This window comes from Pteropus medius, unplaced genomic scaffold (genome assembly GCF_902729225.1).
Source record: "Pteropus medius unplaced genomic scaffold, Ma_sr-lr_union100, whole genome shotgun sequence".
NCBI lineage: Eukaryota > Metazoa > Chordata > Mammalia > Chiroptera > Pteropodidae > Pteropus > Pteropus medius.
The window spans coordinates 3,008,657-3,029,040 of NW_024354886.1; the positions used below are offsets into that span (position 1 = coordinate 3,008,657).

The following is a 20,384-nucleotide window of genomic DNA, read 5'->3' on the forward strand; positions in this document are numbered from 1 at the left end:
AAAATGGTCCAGTGCAAATCTATATGTTGTCCCATGTTGGAGACTATTAATACCAAACCACCACATGCATGAAAAGGGGACACGATCTATTCAGTGACAATTATATTCCTTCCAAATTGCAGAGCTAAATGATTACCTCTATTGAAAGTATGAATGCCACTCTGCTGAATGATCGGTGAAAACATTCACAGTTTTATATCATTAACAGGAGGGAAAACAAGAGTATATAAAGTTTGTCTTGGCAGTTGAGGATATGATGATTATCCTCAAGACCTGTCCTAAATATAGAATCAGGGAAAACTCAGTCAATGACAGGTACAGACAAGGTAGAGTGATTCTGACTGAGGTATAAAATGGGAAAGTACACCCACTGCCTTATGTTTGGTGGTTAGACAGGTTTATATGTGAGCCATGTGTTTATCAAAGGCCATGATAAAATATGTGGGAATGGATCCATTACAAATCAACAAATCCTGCTTGTGAACAAAACTGGCTACAAGAAACAGAATACTCAACTGTGGTGCTTAAATTGTAAAGACCTTGATGTCAGGGCACTGAGCTGATTGATATCTCTGCAATTCTCTTGATCTTCCCCTCAGGTTACAAGTTAGCTGCTACAGCTTTAAGCACCTCATCTTCACACTACCACATTCAAAAGCAGAAAACATGAGTAGAGGCAAAATGAGGCTTTCTTCACAAAATGATCTCTCTCTGATCAAAAAAGAACCTCTCCAAGAATCCTCCCTCAGGAGACTTTCTTTTATGTCTCATTGGCCAGAATCCATGGAATGCACCCACTACAGACCAGTTGCCAAGATTACCAAGGAATTATTATAAAAGGCTTACACTAATCCAAGTACCAGCTCTAAGTACACTGTCACATGATCAATAGCTAAATCAAACTAGGTTCTTGAGCAAGGAAGAAGCAGGGGGAGGGGAAAATGTTGGGTCAGTAATCAACAGTGCCTGCTACACTGGCCAACAGACCAGATATTAGATTTCATTCTACTTAATGGAAATATTACATGAACATCACAGAAAACATGCTCCTCTTAAGAAGAACTAATACAGGTATAAACTAAGAAACACTAAAGAAAAGCCCACTATCTAAGTAAATTCAATGATTTCATTCCTTTGAAACATTCCATAAACGTATACCCAGTGCCTACTATGTGCTACATGTTATTCCAGGTACTGAAGGTATAGTGGTGAACAAAACAAAGTCTCTGCCCTCAAAGACCTTAGAGTCTAATGGTTTCTGACATAAAAATTGTGCATCTTACAAAAAAGAACAGTAGTCATGCTTCCAAAGTAATTATGAAGGCCATACCTTCTACATACAGACCAAATGGCAAAAGAACGAGTTGGCAGAACTATAGAAAGTTCACTGCATTAAGCTTATTTAAAAATATATTAAAATATTGGTAATACATATTTGATATAGGATTTTTCTAGGTATTCAAAATACTTTAATATACATTATCTTTACTTCCTCCTTGACTGTGAAGGAAGAGTGGTATTAGTACACAGAGCCCAGAGGATGAGAACCTAGGTCTCCTGCACCTCTCAAATCATTCAGTTTTTTCTACAAACTATAGCTTTCATAGAAATGTCTCTAAGATCAAGCATGCCCAAAGATAGAGGCCAAAGTTCTTAGAAAATCTGAGAAGATGACCCATTTCCCTACTTAAGTTTACGGTGGCTGAGTGATATAATTTAAAGTGCGTTAATTTCCTACTTTGAACTGTTTAAAGGTAAGAAAATTGCTCATCTTCTGGCCCAAAAAAAAAGGAGAGAAGCTAGAAAAGGTCAAAGTGGAAAGTGTCATTTCAGCAAAGTAGGGGACGGTTCGGGGGTGATGGAAGAAGTACTCGCATGAAAGGAAAAACATCTTGACTTACTTTTTGGTGAGCCGAGGGTCCAGAGGAGGATGCTGAGCTCCATACACAGGCTGGATGCTAAAAGCAAGAAAAAAGAAAGAAGTTGTCAGAATACTAAATATGTTGGGTGAGGACCATCCTCATCACAAAATTGGAAAAGACTTTGAGAAACAGATCACCTCCAAGAACAACTATATATAATCCATCCCCAAAAGACAGCAACCTACCCTTTAAAAAAAAAGGTCTTTGAGAATGTTCATCTTTCCTGATGAGGTTTCAGTGCCTTATACACCTAATGTCAGAAAGTCCTATCTATAAAGGAAGCATGGAAAGATAAGGGGCTTTAGAATTGGAGAGAGCAGAATTCAAATGCCAGTTCTGGCATCCACTATCTCTAAAACTTGCACTAAATACCTGACCACTTTGAACCTAGTCTCACATCTGTAAAATGAGAATATCACCTACTCCAAAGGATCACTTGGGCTAAAAGACAATGAAGCAACACTACATATCAAGGAAAGGTGACCCATGGAACTCTCACACACTGCTGGTGAGGGTATAAAGTAATACAATCTACTTCAAAAAACAGTTTGGCCACGTCTAGGAAGAACAAAATGTACACACCCTAAGACTCAGTATTTTCACTTCCAAATCTATATCTTAAGAGAAATATATACATACGTGTAACAGGAGACATATATAAAACTATTCACAACATTATGGTTCCTTTAGTCTCAAACTAGAAATAACCCAACAGAGAAATAAACTGGAATATGCTCATATAATAAAATACTACACAGCAATTTAAGTTACAAAGTAGGGCAGCAAGTAACGATGTAAAAGAAATCTTACAAATGTTGTTGAGCTAAAAGCAAGCAAAGGATAAAAGAGTAAATACTGTATGATTCTACACTTCAAAAACTGGCAAAAGAAAAGATTTCTATTGTTTAGGGATGCATCCATAGTGGCAGCATAATAAAGAAAGCAAAGAGTGATTAAAATAAAAGGATGTGGTTGTCACAAGGAAGGAGGGAGGTGTGATAGAAAAGAGACACAAGGGGCCTGTGCGGTGCACACTTCTGGGGTGTTCACTTTGTGATATAGCATCAAGTTATCATGTCACATAATTGTTTGTGCATTTTTCTGTGACGGGCACACAAGAATAATCATATATCAAGCCAAACTACTGTTCCAGTACAAAGACAACAGAAAAACATGTTTCAACATGTAAGAACTCATGGAATATGGTTTTCTTAACTCGTTACCGAAGGATTACTAGAGGAAAAACTTCAATTAACAATGAGATAAATGTAGAAACTATAGCAAAAGGAATGGTGGAGAGCATTTCTTTAATTTAATCTTAAGACTAAGTCTTAAATCCGAAGCTTTATGGTTGCAGAAGAGAATGTAAAAATAATGTAATTGGCAAATGTGAAAATGGGACAAGGGAAAAATTGGATGAATAAGTATGTATGCTGATATCATCTTTTACTGGTAAGGCTCAAAAGATATTTAAGGCTGATAGCTCAAGTAATAGAGGCATAAGTAGGTTTCAAGATATAAAACTAAGAAAAATAATATAGTCAACTAAAAGCCTGTGGGAAGGGGACAGGAACTATAACTGCTAATGGTGGTAGGGAGTCAATAGATATTGTCTGAAGAAATATGGCATAAAGTTATAAACATAATCAGCAGAATAAAAGGATAAGCTTTCCAAATTATCAGACTATATACCTGCATACCCACCTCCCAAAGCAAGTAGTCTGATTTTTTTAAAGATAATATTAAAAACAGAACTAAGACCAAATGTACCAATCATTCTAATAAAAATAAATGGGTTGAATTATTAAAGGACAAAGAATTATTATCAACAAGGGACTGGTTAAATAAATTATAGTACATCTGTTAAAAAAGAATGAGGCAATTCTATATCTACTGACATGAAACAAACTCGAAAACATTCATTAAAAAAAGATGCACAACTCTATGCATAATATGGCACCATTTTTGTAAAAAACGTTAAAATAAAATATATCCACGTATTCATATATAATTAGGGTTATGTATTCATAGAGTATCTCCGAAAGAATATAGAAGACACCAGTAGCAGTGGTTTGGAAGAGGAACTGAATTACTGGAGGACGCGGTGGCAGAGAGACTTAGTTTTTATTGCAAATCTTTTTGTACCTTTCTGAATTACTATCATGTATATGTATCACCTTTCTTGAAGAACTAAATTAAGCAATCTTAAGAGGGTTGGGAGGTTTAAATGGGACAATGTGTAAAAAGCTCTTTTAACACAATTCCTGGTGGGGGATAACACTACAAGGTAGTGATAGATTTGCAAACATTAGAATGCTACCCAGCACACAGAGCCCAAGAAATGGTTTTCTTTCTCCCTCTCGGTTTTGTAATTTATTTTCACCCAACATTTAGAAAATAGGACAAGTTTACCAAGTACTTCTTTGACATACAGATGTGATCCTAAAGTTGCTTTTAAATAAAAATGTAGCCCATTCAATCATTTTTACATTGATTTCTACTAAGATTCCAGAGGGAATGTTCCTGTGTACAGATCTTTAGTTACGGATACAGCCCCTACCTTTTTAGCTATAAAATCTCTACTCCCTAAACTGGAGGTTATTCGTTAATTTATAAATAAACCATTACATATACTACTATAGAAATACAAACAATGCTACTTTAATGGGTTTACAAAGTTTCTAAGGCAAAGGAAAAGAGAGAGAAAATAAGAGGGATCAAAGAATAGGAAAGTTTGGCTTACAAAGGCTTAGACAAAACAAAAATTAAAACACACAAAAAAACACCAAATGGGTCATTGATCTGTATTTTAATGTTTGCAAATACTCTCAGTATACTTGAACTCTCCAAGTTCATAAGCCTCTTTGTAGTGAAATATAAAGATCAATGCAGGGGGAAAAAAGCAATCCTAATTATATAGGCTTAAGGGTCAAAGGCCCTTAACTATCCAGGGAAGAGAATTTAAAATCGTGGTGGACTATTTTTTAAAAATATCAGTCCAATGTACTAGCACAGCCAGAAAGGCCAAAATAAATGATAGACTTCTTCAGCAAAGATATCAGAGCCCAAACTGAATTTAACATATTCCTAAACCAAACTGTGCTGTTTCTGCACCTGGAACACTTCATATAATTAATCGGTTTATTAAACCTCAAAAAGGACAGGCAAGAAGTTAGAAAAGGAAGAGAAACCAGATGTTCAGAGACTACATGCAGACAGACTAAGAGCCTAGCAACTAAGGTGCTCAATTTCCTGGTATTTATAACTCACCTGTCACCTGTACTATCTCTAGTCCTTCTAAATCCAGTCAATTCTACAGCAGGCTGTTCTCCACTCCGTCTTCCAAACATACCTTAATTACTAAATCGGACCCTTCTCCCTACTCCCTTTTCAAAATCCTATCCATCCTGAAACATTCCCTTCAAATTCCAGACCCCTCTAACTGCCCCATCCCCCTCCAAAATACTTTCTCTGACCCCTACAGCCAGCGCTCCCATGCCTTCTCTGATTCCCTAAGAAACCTACGTCAGGACTTATAATGCTTTTAAAAAATAAACTATTTTAAAAAACAAACTAGATTTAGATCATTATACCAGGCTCTTTATGTTCAACGTCTACGTGAGAAATAAGACATGGAGTTGAAACCCCAGCAGACTCCTCCCTTCCTTCCTAGAAAGCCATTTTATTGAATCCGGCATTTTTCATCCTTATTTTTGTTTTTACATTTTTATCTTCTATGTCTATATCCCTAATAAATAGTATTGTTTTGCATGTTTTTAAAATGTTATATAAATGGCATCACACTGTATTATGATTTATTTGACTCTAAATCATAAATGCTACTTTAAATATTACTTAATTTCATGGCTGGCTGTCTGATATCTTCAAAACAAATTTAAAAAACATTAGCTCCAAAAAAATATGTAAACCATTCAATTCACATTTTCAAAAAGAAGTAGACAAAACTATAACATCCATGAACCCATCACTCTGATTCAACAAATTTTAACATTTGTCACATGTCTTTAAGAAAACAAAGCATTAGAAAGTCCCAATTGTAGTCTCCAGGTCCCATTCCCCTTTCTCCCCAAGAGATAACCACTATCCTAAAGTGGGTATGAAATCCTCCCCATCTGTTTTTATACTTTTCTATGTATTCACATATCCATAAACAACATAAAATACTTTTTTATGTTTTTAAAACTTTACATAGAAGACTGCACACTGTGCATATCATTCTACATCTTGCTTTTCTCACTCAACAATGTGTTCTTACCCAGCTCCACTTTTAAGTTATTCTGATTATACAGAAGTAACATATGCTTAGTGGAAAAACAGGAAAGTCAATTACACACAGCAACCTCACCAGGGGAAGCCATGGTGCCAAGTAAATTTTCAGCTTCTAAAGGGCAGTGGTGGTGCATATCTTTTTCTATAGTCCCTTCACCACATGGCAGAGCACGACACACACCAGCAGGCACTTAAACAATACTTACTGAGTGAACACTGGAACTCTGCAAAAATCTGGCCTCTGTTTTAAGCTGACTCTTGTTCAGCTAAACCTAAAAACTAGAGGCAAACATGCTGCATCTCAGAAATCACATTGCATACGAAGAGCAAAGAATGCCACAGGGTGTGCTGCAACTGTGACAAAAAGGAGCAAAAATCCTGGTCCACCTCCACCATTCTCTTTAGTAAAACCAATACCACAGAATGTATTGGCATAGCTGGTTTACGTAGTTGGAACATTGCAAAAACCTTGGTAGGAAAAATCAACAAGTGTTTGCTTAGCGCTAACAAAGGAGCTAAAGCAAATATTAGACTAGAGCTATCCAATTTAAATCAAACATGTTGGCAACTGATTCAGGTTCACACACTTCTTTGATGGAAATCTTTCAGAACTATTGATCTACGCAGTTTCTGTGATAATTTAGTATCTTCTAGTCACTTACTTTATCAGTAAAACATTTCTAAGCTAAGAACAGGTTGTAACGTACCTGCTCAGACAAGCTGGGACCATTACAGAGTCTACTATCAGATTCATTAATATTATGAAAAATGACCAAATGACAGGGAAGGCTCCTAACTGATTTAAGTGATTAGACACTTTTCTCAACTTTGTTTAATTCTAAAAAGAGTTCCTTGACTTTAACAAAGACTTTTACTTAAAAACAGAGAGAAGTCCTTCCCAGAAATACTGGAAATAAGAATGTGGGGAATGAGCCAGGCTTTGGCTCATATTTGTTTCTCCTATTCCAACTCTCATCCACTTCCATCCACTGGAAGTGTTCACATCCTTGAACTGGATGAGGTGCTTTGACAGACGGTGTCTTAATCTCAGCATAGACTGAGGGAAGGGGGAAGCAGTAGTAGAAAGAGCATGGACTAGGAGTCAAGAAATCTGCAGTGTGATTTGCAGCAAGTTGCCTCCCCTCTCAGGTCTGTTTCTTTACCTTCAGTGGTCTTAAAGTCAATTCTAACATTCTACAATTTCATGATACTCAGATGTTCAGCACGGGCAGCAAGCCACTACTTTCAAAAGCATAAGACAGAAAAAGCCCACCTTCAGCACCCTACCTGCAACTACTCTACCTATGAATCGTGTGTGGTGTGACTGACAGAGCAAAAGAAAAATAGCCATGATGGAATAGGTAAGTTTAAATTCAACACGTGAACGTGGTTCCACAGTGTAGCAGTTAGCACATCTGCTTTACACACAGATCCACGGTCCATAGTCTGTGGCCATGCCACCCTGAACAAGCTCAATGTCTGATCTTGGAAACTAAGCAGGGATGGCCTGGTTAGTACTTGGATGGCAGACCGCCTAGGAAGACCTGTAGGCATAAATAATAATAAAATAAATAAAAATAAACTCAACACTCAACTTCAGAACGGGTAAGAGCCCTAGAACTCACTTAATCCAAACCTTTCATTCCACAGATAAAGAGATTGAGCATACAGCATTTTAGTACTTTGCCTTAAAATTTGGCTTTTTCTCTGAGGCTATCACACCACAATCTTAGCTGACCACCTAAGCCAGAAACCTGGGGGTGACACCTCCTTTTCCCTCACTCCCCAAATTCAATGATTTACCAAGTCCTGTGTATATTCTCAAACTTGACCTCTACTTGCCTTTGCCCTTGCCCTAGTCCTAGTCCAAGCCATCGGGGCCTCTCCCTCTACTGCCTGCAATAGCCCCTAACTATACTCATTCCGATTCCCAGAGGGGGTCGGGAGTGGGTTGAAGAGTCAGGGGTGTGGGGGTGGGGGTAGAGGAGCTGAAGTATTGGGAAATGTGTAAATATATGTGGGAAGGGTTTTTGTCCCAATAACTGGTGGGCCTTCCTGGCATTTAGTGGGCAAGGGCCAGGGATGTTAAATGTCCTATAGTCCAGTACAACCCAGAATTAACCCTCCCAAACCACCAAGTGTGTATCCCCACCCTTAATTATTGAAAACATTTGTCCAGGCCATTTTCCTTAGGGCAGCCAGAATTTTTAAATTTTCAATTATTTATTTAGTTTTCAGACTATTTTTATAAATGCAAATCTGACCATGTCACTGCCGCTATCAACCTTCTAATGGCATTCCACTGCTCTTGGGTAAAGATCAAAGTCCACAGCTAGGCCTATCTTTCCAACCATGAAGGGTTTGGAAGACTCAGAGTGAGGATTTTTTTTTCTAACTACAAATGAGAAGTCTGTAAGAGAGGCAAGAAGAGAAGCAAGAAATCCAATTAGAAGGCTACAGCAGTAGTGTAGGCAAGAGAGGACTCAGTTTGATCCGTGGTAGTAGAGATAGAAGTGGTAAGAACAGTTCAGATTCAGGATATATTTGATGAACCAACAGGACTTGCTGCTGAATTTGACCTGACAGGAAGGAAAAGAATCAAAGACATGAGGATTTTGGGTCTGAGGAACTTGGTGAAAGGTAGGACCATTAAGTTAAATGAAAAGAGTAGCTTTGCAGGAGTGGGCAGATGTAGAATTCAAGAGTTCTTTTGGGCGTATTAAGTGTGAGATGCATTAACTGTTCAAGATCCATATGGCAAAAGCCTCCAGCTCTGAAACTCACATTTCTTTCAACTAATTTGAGGCTCTTTTCTTAGTGGTTCTCAAAGTGCAGCCCCCAGATTAGCAGCAGCCGTGTCACTTGGGAACTTCTTAGAAGCTCAACTTCTCAAGTTCCCTCTTAGACTTACTGAACCAGAAACTCTGGAAGTGAGGCCTAGCAATCTATGTTTTAACAAGCCCTCCAGGGGACTCACTGAAGTTTGAGAACCATTGCTCAAAATCATACGCCTCATCACTAAAGAACACCTGATACCACAGCTATCTCACATTAGGCTTATTTGTGCCTCTATAAACCCTCTGCCTAATTATTAACAAGTATTTTTTTTTCCCCTACCCAGGACTCACTGGGGGCTCCAGATACATGACTGATTAAAGTTTTTCAATTCTAGTTTCAGAAACTGGAGCAAGGGGAAGAAACAAATAAAAATAGGGGCCACTGTAATTACAACTATCATTTTCATAATAGCTAATATTATCGAGTACCTCCTCCATACTTTCTATGCATTATCTCAATTAACCTTCATAAAAGCTTTGGGGCCCTGTTTTACAGGTGAGGAGACTGAGGCACAGAGAGGGTAAGTAACTTGCCCAAGGTCACATTGCCAAAAGTGGCAGAGCTGGGAATTTGAACCCAGGGTTCCAGAGCCTGCATCCTCTTTTTTTTTTTTTTTTTTTGAGATATAATTGACAAACATGAAAGTTTAAGGTGTACAATGTGTTGGCTTGATACCCTTACATATTGCAACTGACTACCACCAAAGTGTTAGCTAACACCTCTATCACATCACATAATTATCATTTATTTTTTCTGGTGAGAACACTTAAGATCTAGTCTCTCAGGAACTTCAAAGTTTATAATACAGTGTTGATGACTATAATCACTATGTTGTACATTAGATTTCCAGGACTTATCAACTAGTTGCAAGTTTCCAGAGCCTGCATTCTTAACCACGTGGTACATATTGCCTCCTATCTTCCTAGGCATCCATGCAAGGACCATTTGGTGTATCAAGCACATGGGTTCTTGTGAATAACTGAGAGAACTTAAAAAGATGTTTAATTCCATCGAGTTACCATATGGCCCAGAAATTCCACTTCTACATATACTCAAAAGAATGGAAAACATAAATCCACTCCCCCCCAAAAAAACTGCACGTGAATTTCGTAGCATTATTCATAATAGCCAAAAAGTGGAAACAACCCAAATGTCCACCAATTGATGAAAGATAAACACAATAAAATGTATCTGTACTATGGAATACTATTTAGCCATAATAAGGAATGAAATACCGATATATGGTACAACATGAATGAGCCTTGAAAACATTATGCTTAATAAAAGAGGCCAGAAAAGGTCTCATACCACATTATTCCATTTATGTGAAATGTCTGAAATAGGTAAATCTACAGGAACAGAAAGATTAGTGGTTGCCAGGGGCTGAGTGGGGGTAAGGGGAAAGAGTGACTACTAATGGATATGAGGTTTCTTTAGGGATGATAAAAATGTTCTGAAATTAGTGGCAATGGTTGTACAAAACCGACCATACTAATACCACTGAATAGTGGGTGAATTTTTATGATATGTGAATTATATCTCAATAAAGCTGTTGTTTTTTAAAAGGATGTTTAATTCATTATGAACTTAGGCTATTTTACTAAATATAATTCCTATTTGTTGCCATTAAGGTTGCTGGATCATGATCAAAGAAACTGAAAGAACCCTGCCATTGCTTTGAATTTTTACCTTTGAATTAGCAAAGGAGAGTAAACTAGTTTCACTTCTAGGTTACAGTGAATCTAAACACAGTCATCTATGTCATTTCTCCACCCAGGAGAAAGTTCTTCACTAAGGTGGAAAGAGCACAAATGCAAAAATTCTATTCTTGAGAAAATGCTCTAACATTTTCTTTAAATCAAAGCACTTACTATCTAAAAGCAGTTTTTCTCCATAACCAGGGACTCCTGGGCTTCCCTGCTAAAAGCACACAACTAAGTAATATTTTTCTTCAACAAGCAAGGTACTAAAAACTGTTATCAACTGTGGCAACATTTTAATGTCTTAAGATAAACAATGAACATAAATACCTAATACTAGGGTAAGGATCTGAGAAACGTTCTTTTATTTATTTTTTATTCACCTCCCATAGTTAGATATCTTTCTGTTACCACGTATTTGACCTCCTTTACCCTATCTACCTCCCCTCTCCCCACTCCTGTCTGGTAACCACTAGTCTATTGTTCATGTTCATGAGTCTCTGTTTGTCCTGTTCATTTGTTGCTTTTAGGTTTATATCTCACATATAAGTGATATCATGTGATTTTCAACTTTTTCTGTCTGGCTTATTTCTCTTAGCATGATTATCTCAAGGTCCATCCATGTTGTCACAAGAGAAACAGACTTTTAAATGTTTACTTGCTCTAATAATAACAGTAGTACTAATAATCAATATTTATTGAGCAACTATAAAGTGCTAAACAAACAGTGCCCTTGGTTCTTTACAAATAGGATGTTTAATTTAGTACTCACAGTAACCCTGAGGAAAGTATTTTTATCCTCATTTCATAGATAAGGAAACTGAACTCCAGAGAAATTAAGCAAATCATTTGTCCTTGATCACATATGTAGAGAGTAAAATAATAACCTAAGTCTTTCTGAACTCAAATGGTCTCTCCTCTATCCCTCTACACTTTTCAAAGTGAAAAAGGAATCCAGAAACTTGAAAAAAAAAACTCTTCCTATCTTACAAAAGTAGTGCTTTGAAAAAAGATGAATGTTACTATAGACCAAAAGAGGAAATACAGAAAACAAAAGATTGTTAATAACAACTAGCAGTCAGTAGGCACAAAAGACCATGTCAGGTCCCACATCTCATATACTGTTTCCTGATTGAACAGTTTTCCCATTGATTCTGACTATAACCTTAGGATGTCAAATTTAATGATCTCACTATGGAAAACCCCAGAGGACAACAGTTAGTGAGACTGGAGAGCTCACAGACCAGGAAGGAAAAGGAATCAGTTGGCAGGAAGTGGTGCTTATCTAAAACATAAAAGTCTTTAGCACTAATATTAACACTGTAATTCCACAGCACTTTAATCTGAAGCTATCTCTGCAATTCCCTTGCATTATTTTAATACTGTATTACTAAAAGCTGATTCCCACTCTATTCTCCATATGTCTAACTGGATTCTAAATAAAATAAGACTACTGAATAGCCAGCACTGACCCTCATTTCTCTCTAGCTACTAAAAAAACAAACAAAAAAACCATAAGTTCAAAGGATTATCCCAGAAGGAAAAGACCTGAATCAATTAGGAAAGGTAGCATGTGGGACACAACCAAACATGAATTTCATCACCAAGTAGACTGTGGCTGGCAGGAATCTTAAACTCACAATTGAAACATACACTCCTCTTTATATTACTCAGGACTCTGCCCAAAACAAATTGAAACTGTAAACCAACAGATTGATGGATGTACAATTGCTAAGCATCTCAACATACACAGAAAAGGGGGGTGGGGGGGAGTAGCTTAGAAGGTCTGCTCTCCAACCAAACAACTGAAGAATGAAAAAAATTAGTGCATTTACACAAAAAGAACATTATAATGCAGGGAGTAATACGTCACTTGGGGTTGAACAAATCCTTAGAAAAAGGTAAAGAAATAACCTCAATTCTCGGGTCACCCTGTAATAATTCCTAATGGGAAAAGGCCAACTCTAGATAAAGTAAGGTTGAATTTGAGAATTTTCCTCACTTCTTCTGACCTCCTGCAGACTGACCCAAACTCCCAGAAGAACCTTGTGGGATCCAGGAAAAGGATTCATACCTGCTGAGCTGGGGGAACGACGGAAGGGCCATCCTGGTGCAAACAAACACCTGTGCGTGGTGGAGACCCCCTCAAGAGGGAGTTCTTTTTTAAGTGAGTAGCAGCTCTGGGGATGGCCCTCCTAACCCAGGACGGACACTATCTACTCACCCAACTCCACTACCCCTTACGCCCAGACTCCGGCCACTTCCCAGCTGAGGGCAGCCCCTCCTCGAACCTCCACCCCAAGACCCCGATGTGCTCCCACACTCATCCATCCCCAAAGCTCGGTGCCTGCTCCTCAGCCTGACAGCTGTCCTGCAGCCTCCACGCAGCCCCAGCTCCCCCAGCCAAGGTTTCCCAAACCAGCCTCCCAGGTCAGTGGCGCCCCAGGCCCGCGGGATTTCGGGCTTAGTATCTGGAAGGGTTTGATCCAATACTCTCTTCCTCTCAGCGTCCTGGGCTCACCTCCCCGGCAGCTTGGCGCTCCTTTTCCAAAACTGCTTGCTGTTCTCGGCGGCCATTGCTCTCGCCCGGGGAAGGCCTTGTGGGCGGGCCAGGGGGTGCCGGGCGAGATGCCCCCAGGACCCCGCAATCAGAGGGCCAACCCAGGCCGCTTCCCGGCCGCCGGTCACCCGCTCCCAGCTCCTGGGAGCGCCATCTTGGATGTGGGCACCCCTCCACCCAAAGTCGCTGCCATTGGTGGGCTGCCGGGCCGTGGTCAGACAAACCAATCAGGAGCCGGAATCCTGCAAGCCGCTGAAGCTGAATGGTAACGTCAGGAGCTGGGCACACAGGTGGACCGAGAAGGCGGAGCTTGGACAAGCAGAGAGGCGGGGCTGAAAGTTCCTTAACTCCGAGATAGATAGAAGCAGGTAAAGGACGTTTGGGAAGGTGGAAAGGGTACTGTTTTCTTTGGGGAGAATGAGGTTCTTGACTCTAATATTTTTTCGGAAAGAGAAAGCATATGTATTTGCTCATATATTTAAATTTTGGCCTAAAAATAAGGGCCCATGTGTTGCTTGCAGCCCATTTTTACAATGTCTCGACTCAAAGACATTCTAGATATCACCCTCCGCTTTCCCTCTGATTTTTTCTTTTTTTAAACCTGTGACAGAAGATCAATACGGATCCGATAGCCCAGGGTTGCTAACTGTTCAACACGCGAGTAACGGTTAGATCAGAAGTCTCCGTCTCCTCTGTTAATTCGTCACTGTTGAAGGACTTGTGCTGTGAGTGAAGTTCAACTGCTCTAATCCCTCTTTCAACCAATAACTGTCACTTTCTGACTAGGAGAACCCAGATGCTGACAAAGTATTTAGAAAATATTCTTATTTTATTCACCCAAGTCAGACTACCAAATATAGATATACTATGTCTTGCAAGGACATAGTATATCTCCATGATACGAATCACAACGTGATTAAGGATATACCCCCGACTTAATTTTCCTTATTGATCTATTATAAATCTTTTACCTTTGAATTATTTTCAATCCTGTTTTGACTCAGAATGAGATTTAATATTAGCATTTTGAATCTTTTGAATCTCTTTGTCAGTGTTTCTTTCTCTTTTTGAATGTCTGTGGTTGTTTACCACAGTGATTAGGCGGGTGGGCAGGGAGAATGCACCAATCCAAAAAAGTTTCTATCCCAACGAAGGACTGTTGGGTAGGCTTGCCTCTTATCCGCACTGCTGTTTACTGCTACCACATATCTTTTCACATGTTGGAGAATGCTTAAGGACCCCCTGTCTAAAGAAGGACCTTCTTTTATACGCCCTCCAATGGCTGCTTTTGCCCCCAAATTTCACAGCCATGGGATTGTATAAAAGGACTATCTTTACTTTTTCTGGACCTTTCATGCTTTTATAGACTTTCATCTTGTCTCAGGTAGTCACCTTTATGGTCATTTAATCCATCAAACAAGAACTCCTCTTTTAATCTTTTAATCATTTTAGCTGCCTTTCTTTGGCTGTTCTTAGGATGCAGTGATCAGCACTGCACACTGAGCTCCAAAAGGGGTTTCCTGAGGTTTTGTTTAAGCTGATATTTTGTCTTTATTTTGAACAACTAGAACTTTTGCTGGCATTTTGGACTTTACAGGAGTTGATGTCTTGAAGAAATAATCTACAGCGACCTAAATCCCTTTCTTCGGTGGATACATGCAGTCCAAAGCTCATTATCTTAAAGGTATCATCTGAATTGTCTTCCCCACATGAGCTGCCTTACTCTTGTCCATGTGGCAAATCACCTGTCACTTTCCAGCTTACTCACATAGCTTCAGCAATGGTCCAAAAGAGCTCCGAATTGATTGGCTTGATATTTCACATGTGGAAAGCAGAGTATAACTTGTGTACCTAGAAATATCTCAGAGTATTCCTTTTTCTTAATTGTTTATTAAATGTTATACAACACTGATTTTCTGGGGATGCTGTTAATATTGTTCAACCCAAAGAAGCCCTATCATTCCTATTCTTTGTTTTCTACATCTCAGTTTCCTATTCAAGATTTTTAAAATTCACTTCAGTCATCTGGCAGTCACTTATTACATCGTCTTTAATAGGAAAATTGAGATCATTGGGTCCTTTCTCACCACCACGACCACCCAAATCTAAACACACCAACATCCTTATAGCATTATAGCAGACTCCTGTTAGGCCTCCCTGCTTCCACTCTTGCCCCCTTAGAATCTATTCCCCTCACAGCAGCCAGAGAGAGCCTTTTAAAATGTCAATCAGTTGCATCACTTCTCTGCTCAATACCTTGGAATGGTTCCATCACACCTGGCCTAAAACCCAAGCTCCTTAAAGACCCTAGATGATTTGGTTCCACTCTTTTCCTTGCTTAATCTGCTCCAACCACAGTTAATGGCCTTTTCGCTGCTCCTTGAACATTCTAAGCATGTTCCTACCTCAAGGCCTTTGCATTAGCTATTTCCCCTGCTTGTAATTCTCTTCTGCCAAGTATCTGGCTGACTTGCTCCTTCATTTCACTCAGGCATATTCCCAAATGTCTTCACTTAGGGAGGTCTTCCCTAACCACCCATCTTAAATAGTGGGCTCCACCACTCTATTTTTCTTTAAAGTACTATCACCACTGGCTATATTATGTATTTGTTTGTTTTTCATCTCTACCCCTAGTATATAAACTTCACTAAGGCAGAGGTTTTGTTTGTTTTGTTCTCTGCTATAACCTCGGCACCTAGAATAGTGCTTGGCATGTGGTAGGTGCTTAATATTTATTGAGTGAGAGAATGAAGGGTATAACTATTGTTTTTTGGTTCTGTGTTGATCATACACATTTTTAGTTGGAAAATATAATAGAAAATGTTTTCTAACCCCTAACAGGATGTGCCTACTTTACTAAAGATTCTATAAGTTTGCCTATACTCTTGGTTGAAGAACAGTTTTCCTTTCTTGGAAAAGGTCGTTCTCTTCAAACCCTTTTGCAGCTTTAGAGGAATGAACCTGTACCTAGAATGATGAGGGAAGGAAGCTGCCCACCTAGCCAGGAGACCAATCGAATCAACCCTGTCCATCAAATGGGTGATAGCTGTGGCAGCCAGATTACCCTCACACCAAACTTTGCCCCACTAAAGGTAAACTTCATTGGTTTGAGGTTTCCAAGGAATCCTTGGGGCACTTTTGTTGGAGGCCCTAGTGACTAATGCTTCTCATACTTCAATATACATGTGAATCACCTGGACATCATGTTAAAAGCCTAGATTCTGATTCAGTAGATCTGGGGTAGAGCCTACAATTCTGCATTTCTAACATGCTCCCAGGTGACACTGATGCTACTGATCTGTGGACCTCGCTTTGTAGGTATTCAGTTACTAGAACAGTATGGCCTGTGATCCTAGAATTTATCTCAAGGGTTTGATTATTTTGAAACTTTAAGTAGAGGACTCTCCATGTTGTCTGGCTACAAGTTTTTACTTTTTCTTCCTTAACTTCATAGTCATTCAAAGGAGAGTAAAACAACTTAAATTACAGCAAAGTAGAGTTAAGGGAAAGAGCTTTGCATGGGTTGAATGTGAACTCAAAAGAGGTAGGTGTATCCCAATCCTTAGAGAGAGTTCAGTGGAAGAGATAAGCTCTGAGACTTGTAGAAAAAGAGAAAGGCCTGGAGAACAGGAGAGAGGAGATTTCAGAGCAGGAGCTTCATGGGGAAGATAGAAATCAAGAAAAAAAGCTTTTGGACTTAATTACCAACACTTTACTGGCAGACTTTAACTCAGCGAAGGAGTAGAGTGGACCCAATGATGAGAGGAAGGGTTAAGAAATTAAAGCAAGAAGCAGCCCTCACAATGCGCTGCAGAATGTTGGATCACCCAGGGGATGGTAAGGTCAAGCTGGGATCTAAGAGCAAGCACTTTTTTGGTACCTAAGCAACCACTAGAAAGAGCCAAATGAGAAAGATCACTTGTATGATAGAAGGCAAAGGAATAAGCAAAAAGACTAAAGAAGCAAGAGGTTGTTGGAGTAAACCCAAGAAGGAGAGGGTTGTTATCAAATTGTAGGTAGGGGGAGGAAAGATTAAGAATTTATTTTCTGGAAATTTATTTTAAGTCAAAAAGAGGGAGAAAGCTCTGTTAACAAAGATGTTACTTGCCTTGTAACTAATAACAAATAGAGAGGAAATGAAAAGAATATAAAAGTTTAAATGTGAGGAGGTAGTTATACAAATTATGCTACATGGTTGGTAAGCTTGAATCATGCTGTGTTGTTAAAGTGTGCAAATTTGAATGCTACCTAGAACATCAAAGAAGTTTGTGAATTGATGTATGGGAGAAGGCAGAATGTACAATATCTTTGCCTGATTTCAGTAAAAATATGTGGGTTTTGTCAAAGACTAGAAGAAAACATGGAAAAATTAAGCAAATTTTATTAGATGGTAGAATTATACACACCTTTTTATTTCTTTAATGCCACCATTTCAAAAATCATCATGAAATACATGTCACGCAATAAACCAGGTGCTGGCAAATTTGTTCTATAAAGGGACAGATTGTAAATGTTTTTTTGTTTCACAGGCTATACAATCTCTGTTACAACTACTCAACTCTGCTGTTATAGCACAAAAGCAAACATAGACAATATGAAAATAAACTAATGTGACTGTGTTCCAATTAAACTTTATTGGTAGACATGAAAATTTTCACATATCATGAAATATCCTTTTAATTTTTCTCAACAATTAAAAAATGTAAAAACCATTCTTAGCTCACATACCATACAAAAACTGATTTGGCTCATGGGTGGTAATTTGCCAACCCCTAAAGAATGAAAGAATAAGTAACATATGATAAAAAGATTAGGAAACAAAAAAACCTTAGACACAGTTAAAGTGCCCCTGTGCCCCTCCTTGATCCCCTTCCCCTCCCTCTCTCCAGTGACGGCCATGATCCTGAGTTGTGTTCAGCATTCTCATGCATGTTGTAGACTTTTACTACATATGTGCATATCCATAAACAACATGTTTTTCATGTTTTGAAACTTTATAAATAGCATCATACTGTACATATGCTTCAGCAACTGGCTTTTTTTCACTCAGCATTCTGTTGATACATAGAGCTCTAGTTTAGTGTTCCACTATGTCACTATTCCTCATTTGTCATGTCCAGTTATTTTTATTCCAAACAGTGCTCAGTTAACATTCTTTTACACATTACCACGTGCAAAATTTTCTCTAATGCAGCCTTTTTCAAAATACAGTTTTGTCATCTGTTGGAGAATTGAAATAAAGTCTAAAGTTGTTACTTTTAATGAAATAGAATAGACAGGAATAGAAAAGCCAGAGAATGATGCATGTAATATGAATAGGCATCATCCCGCAAAATTTTTGTTTCAACTTTATATACACTTACACATCCATGTGTATGTGTGTTCGTGTGTATGTGTGTACTTGGTTGTAATGTGAAGTGTATTTCTTAAGAGGTTTTTGTCATAAAGTTTGAAAACCATTGCTTTATTTCCTAGGAATATTTAGGAAAGGCATTGCTAGATCACGGAATATGTACAACTGCCACTTTACGAGTTACTGCAAAATGCTCTCCAAAATGGTTTTGCCCATTTCTATTCAGCCTCACTGCACTAAGAGTTTCTATTGCTCTACATCCTCACCTATAGTGGGTTTTTCTCATGGGATGTTAAATATATAAACAATATAAAACTAATATGTACAGTTCAACAAATAATAACATTTGCACTCATGTTCCCACTCCCCACACCATGCAATAGGACATCACCAGTACTTTAGAAGCCTCTTGAGGGTTCCTTCCTATGGGCATTCCCCTTTCTTACCACTTCGGGTATAATCATGTGTAAAACTTTGTATTAATCATCCTTTTGTTTTTCTTTATAGTTTTTCACCTGTGTTAGCAATCATAAATAGTATATTGTTTATATTAATGATAGTGTATTGCATCATTCTTCTGTTGCTTGCTTCTTTTAGACAACAGTATGGTGTTGAGATTTAACCATGTCTGTGAGTGTAGCTATAGTTCACTCATTTTCATTGCTGCATAATATTCTATTTTATAAATAGCACAGTTTATCTCTGTTACTACTAGTGGGCATTTGATTCTTTCACATTTTGTGCTGCTATGAACTCTGCTGCTATGAACATTCTTATCCATGTCTCCTGGATAAGTGGACAAGTGGAAAGGTTTCTCTAGGATATTGATATAGGAGTGGAATTGCTGGTCTGGAGTGTATGCATACATTCAACTTTACAAAATAGTACCCAGTTGTTTTTCAGAATGGCTTTATTACTTTACTCTTCTTCCCGAATGGGATGAGAGTTCCATTTTCATTTCCTATAACATGGTTTCAACAGTAAATAAAAACTGGGAGGTGGGGGGAAGATGGTTCAAAGTCATATCCTAGAAGGAGAACATAAGGCAGAAAAGTAGAAACTTTAATATCTGTTCAGTCACATGTAAATCTCTTCCTTCTTTCCTTCTTTCCTTCCTTCCTTCCTCCTTTCACAAATTTGTACATGATACCAACTCATAACATACAAATAGGTATGTAGTAGGTTGAATGGTGACCCCCCCTCAAAAAAAAAAAGATATGTGCACATCCAACTCTCTTAAACCTGTGAATGTGACCTTATTTGGAAAACGGGTCTTTGCAGATATAATTAAGTTAAGAATTTTGAGATGAGCTCATCACAGTTTACTCAGTTGGGCCATAAATCCAATGACAAGTGTCCTTAAGAGAAAAGACACAGACAGAAGAGGAGGAGGCAATGTGACCATGAAGACAGATTGAAGTGATGAAGCCACATGTCCAGGAAGGCCTGAAGCTACCAGAACCCAGAAGAGACGAGGAAAGATTCTCCCTGAAAGCCTTCAAAGGAAGTATGGCCCTGCCAACACTTTGATTTTGGTCTTCCAGCCACTATGAGAGAACAAATTTCTGTTATTTTATGCCACCAAATTTGTGGTAATTTGTTGCAGCAGTCCTAGGAAACTAATACAGGATATAAAGAGAAAGTTGATCTCTCTCATATCCTTGACCCATAGCCACCCATTTTTCCTTCCAAGCAGCAACCACTGTTGCAGTTCCTTGTGT

General features: G+C 38.5%; 2 protein-coding genes across 6 annotated transcripts in view; one reads left to right on the top strand and one right to left on the bottom strand.

Annotated features, from left to right (window-relative positions):
- The window catches only part of TBC1D22B (TBC1 domain family member 22B), a 61,318-nt gene extending 47,853 nt beyond the window's left edge, over positions 1-13,465 (bottom strand). The window contains exons 1-2 of one of the 2 annotated variants that reach the window (XM_039856377.1): positions 13,272-13,465; positions 1,902-1,958 (exon numbers count right to left, since the gene is read on the bottom strand). In XM_039856377.1, coding sequence (XP_039712311.1) covers positions 1,902-1,958; positions 13,272-13,327 — 113 coding nt within the window. In that variant the 5' untranslated portion in view covers positions 13,328-13,465. The remainder of the gene's footprint in view (positions 1-1,901; positions 1,959-13,271) is intronic. The other variant, XM_039856376.1, reaches the window with a different exon arrangement.
- LOC120597711 (transmembrane protein 217) overlaps positions 12,929-20,384 on the top strand; it is a 50,313-nt gene continuing 42,857 nt past the window's right edge. For 2 of the 4 annotated variants that reach the window (XM_039856382.1, XM_039856380.1), the window contains exon 1: positions 13,549-13,678. Coding sequence is in view for 1 of the 4 variants with exons in the window: in XM_039856378.1 (XP_039712312.1) it covers positions 14,967-14,994 (28 nt within the window). In the remaining 3 variants the exon portion in view is untranslated. Of the gene's footprint in view, positions 13,181-13,548; positions 13,679-14,742; positions 14,995-20,384 lie in introns of those variants that run through there. The other 2 variants (XM_039856384.1, XM_039856378.1) reach the window with 2 other exon arrangements.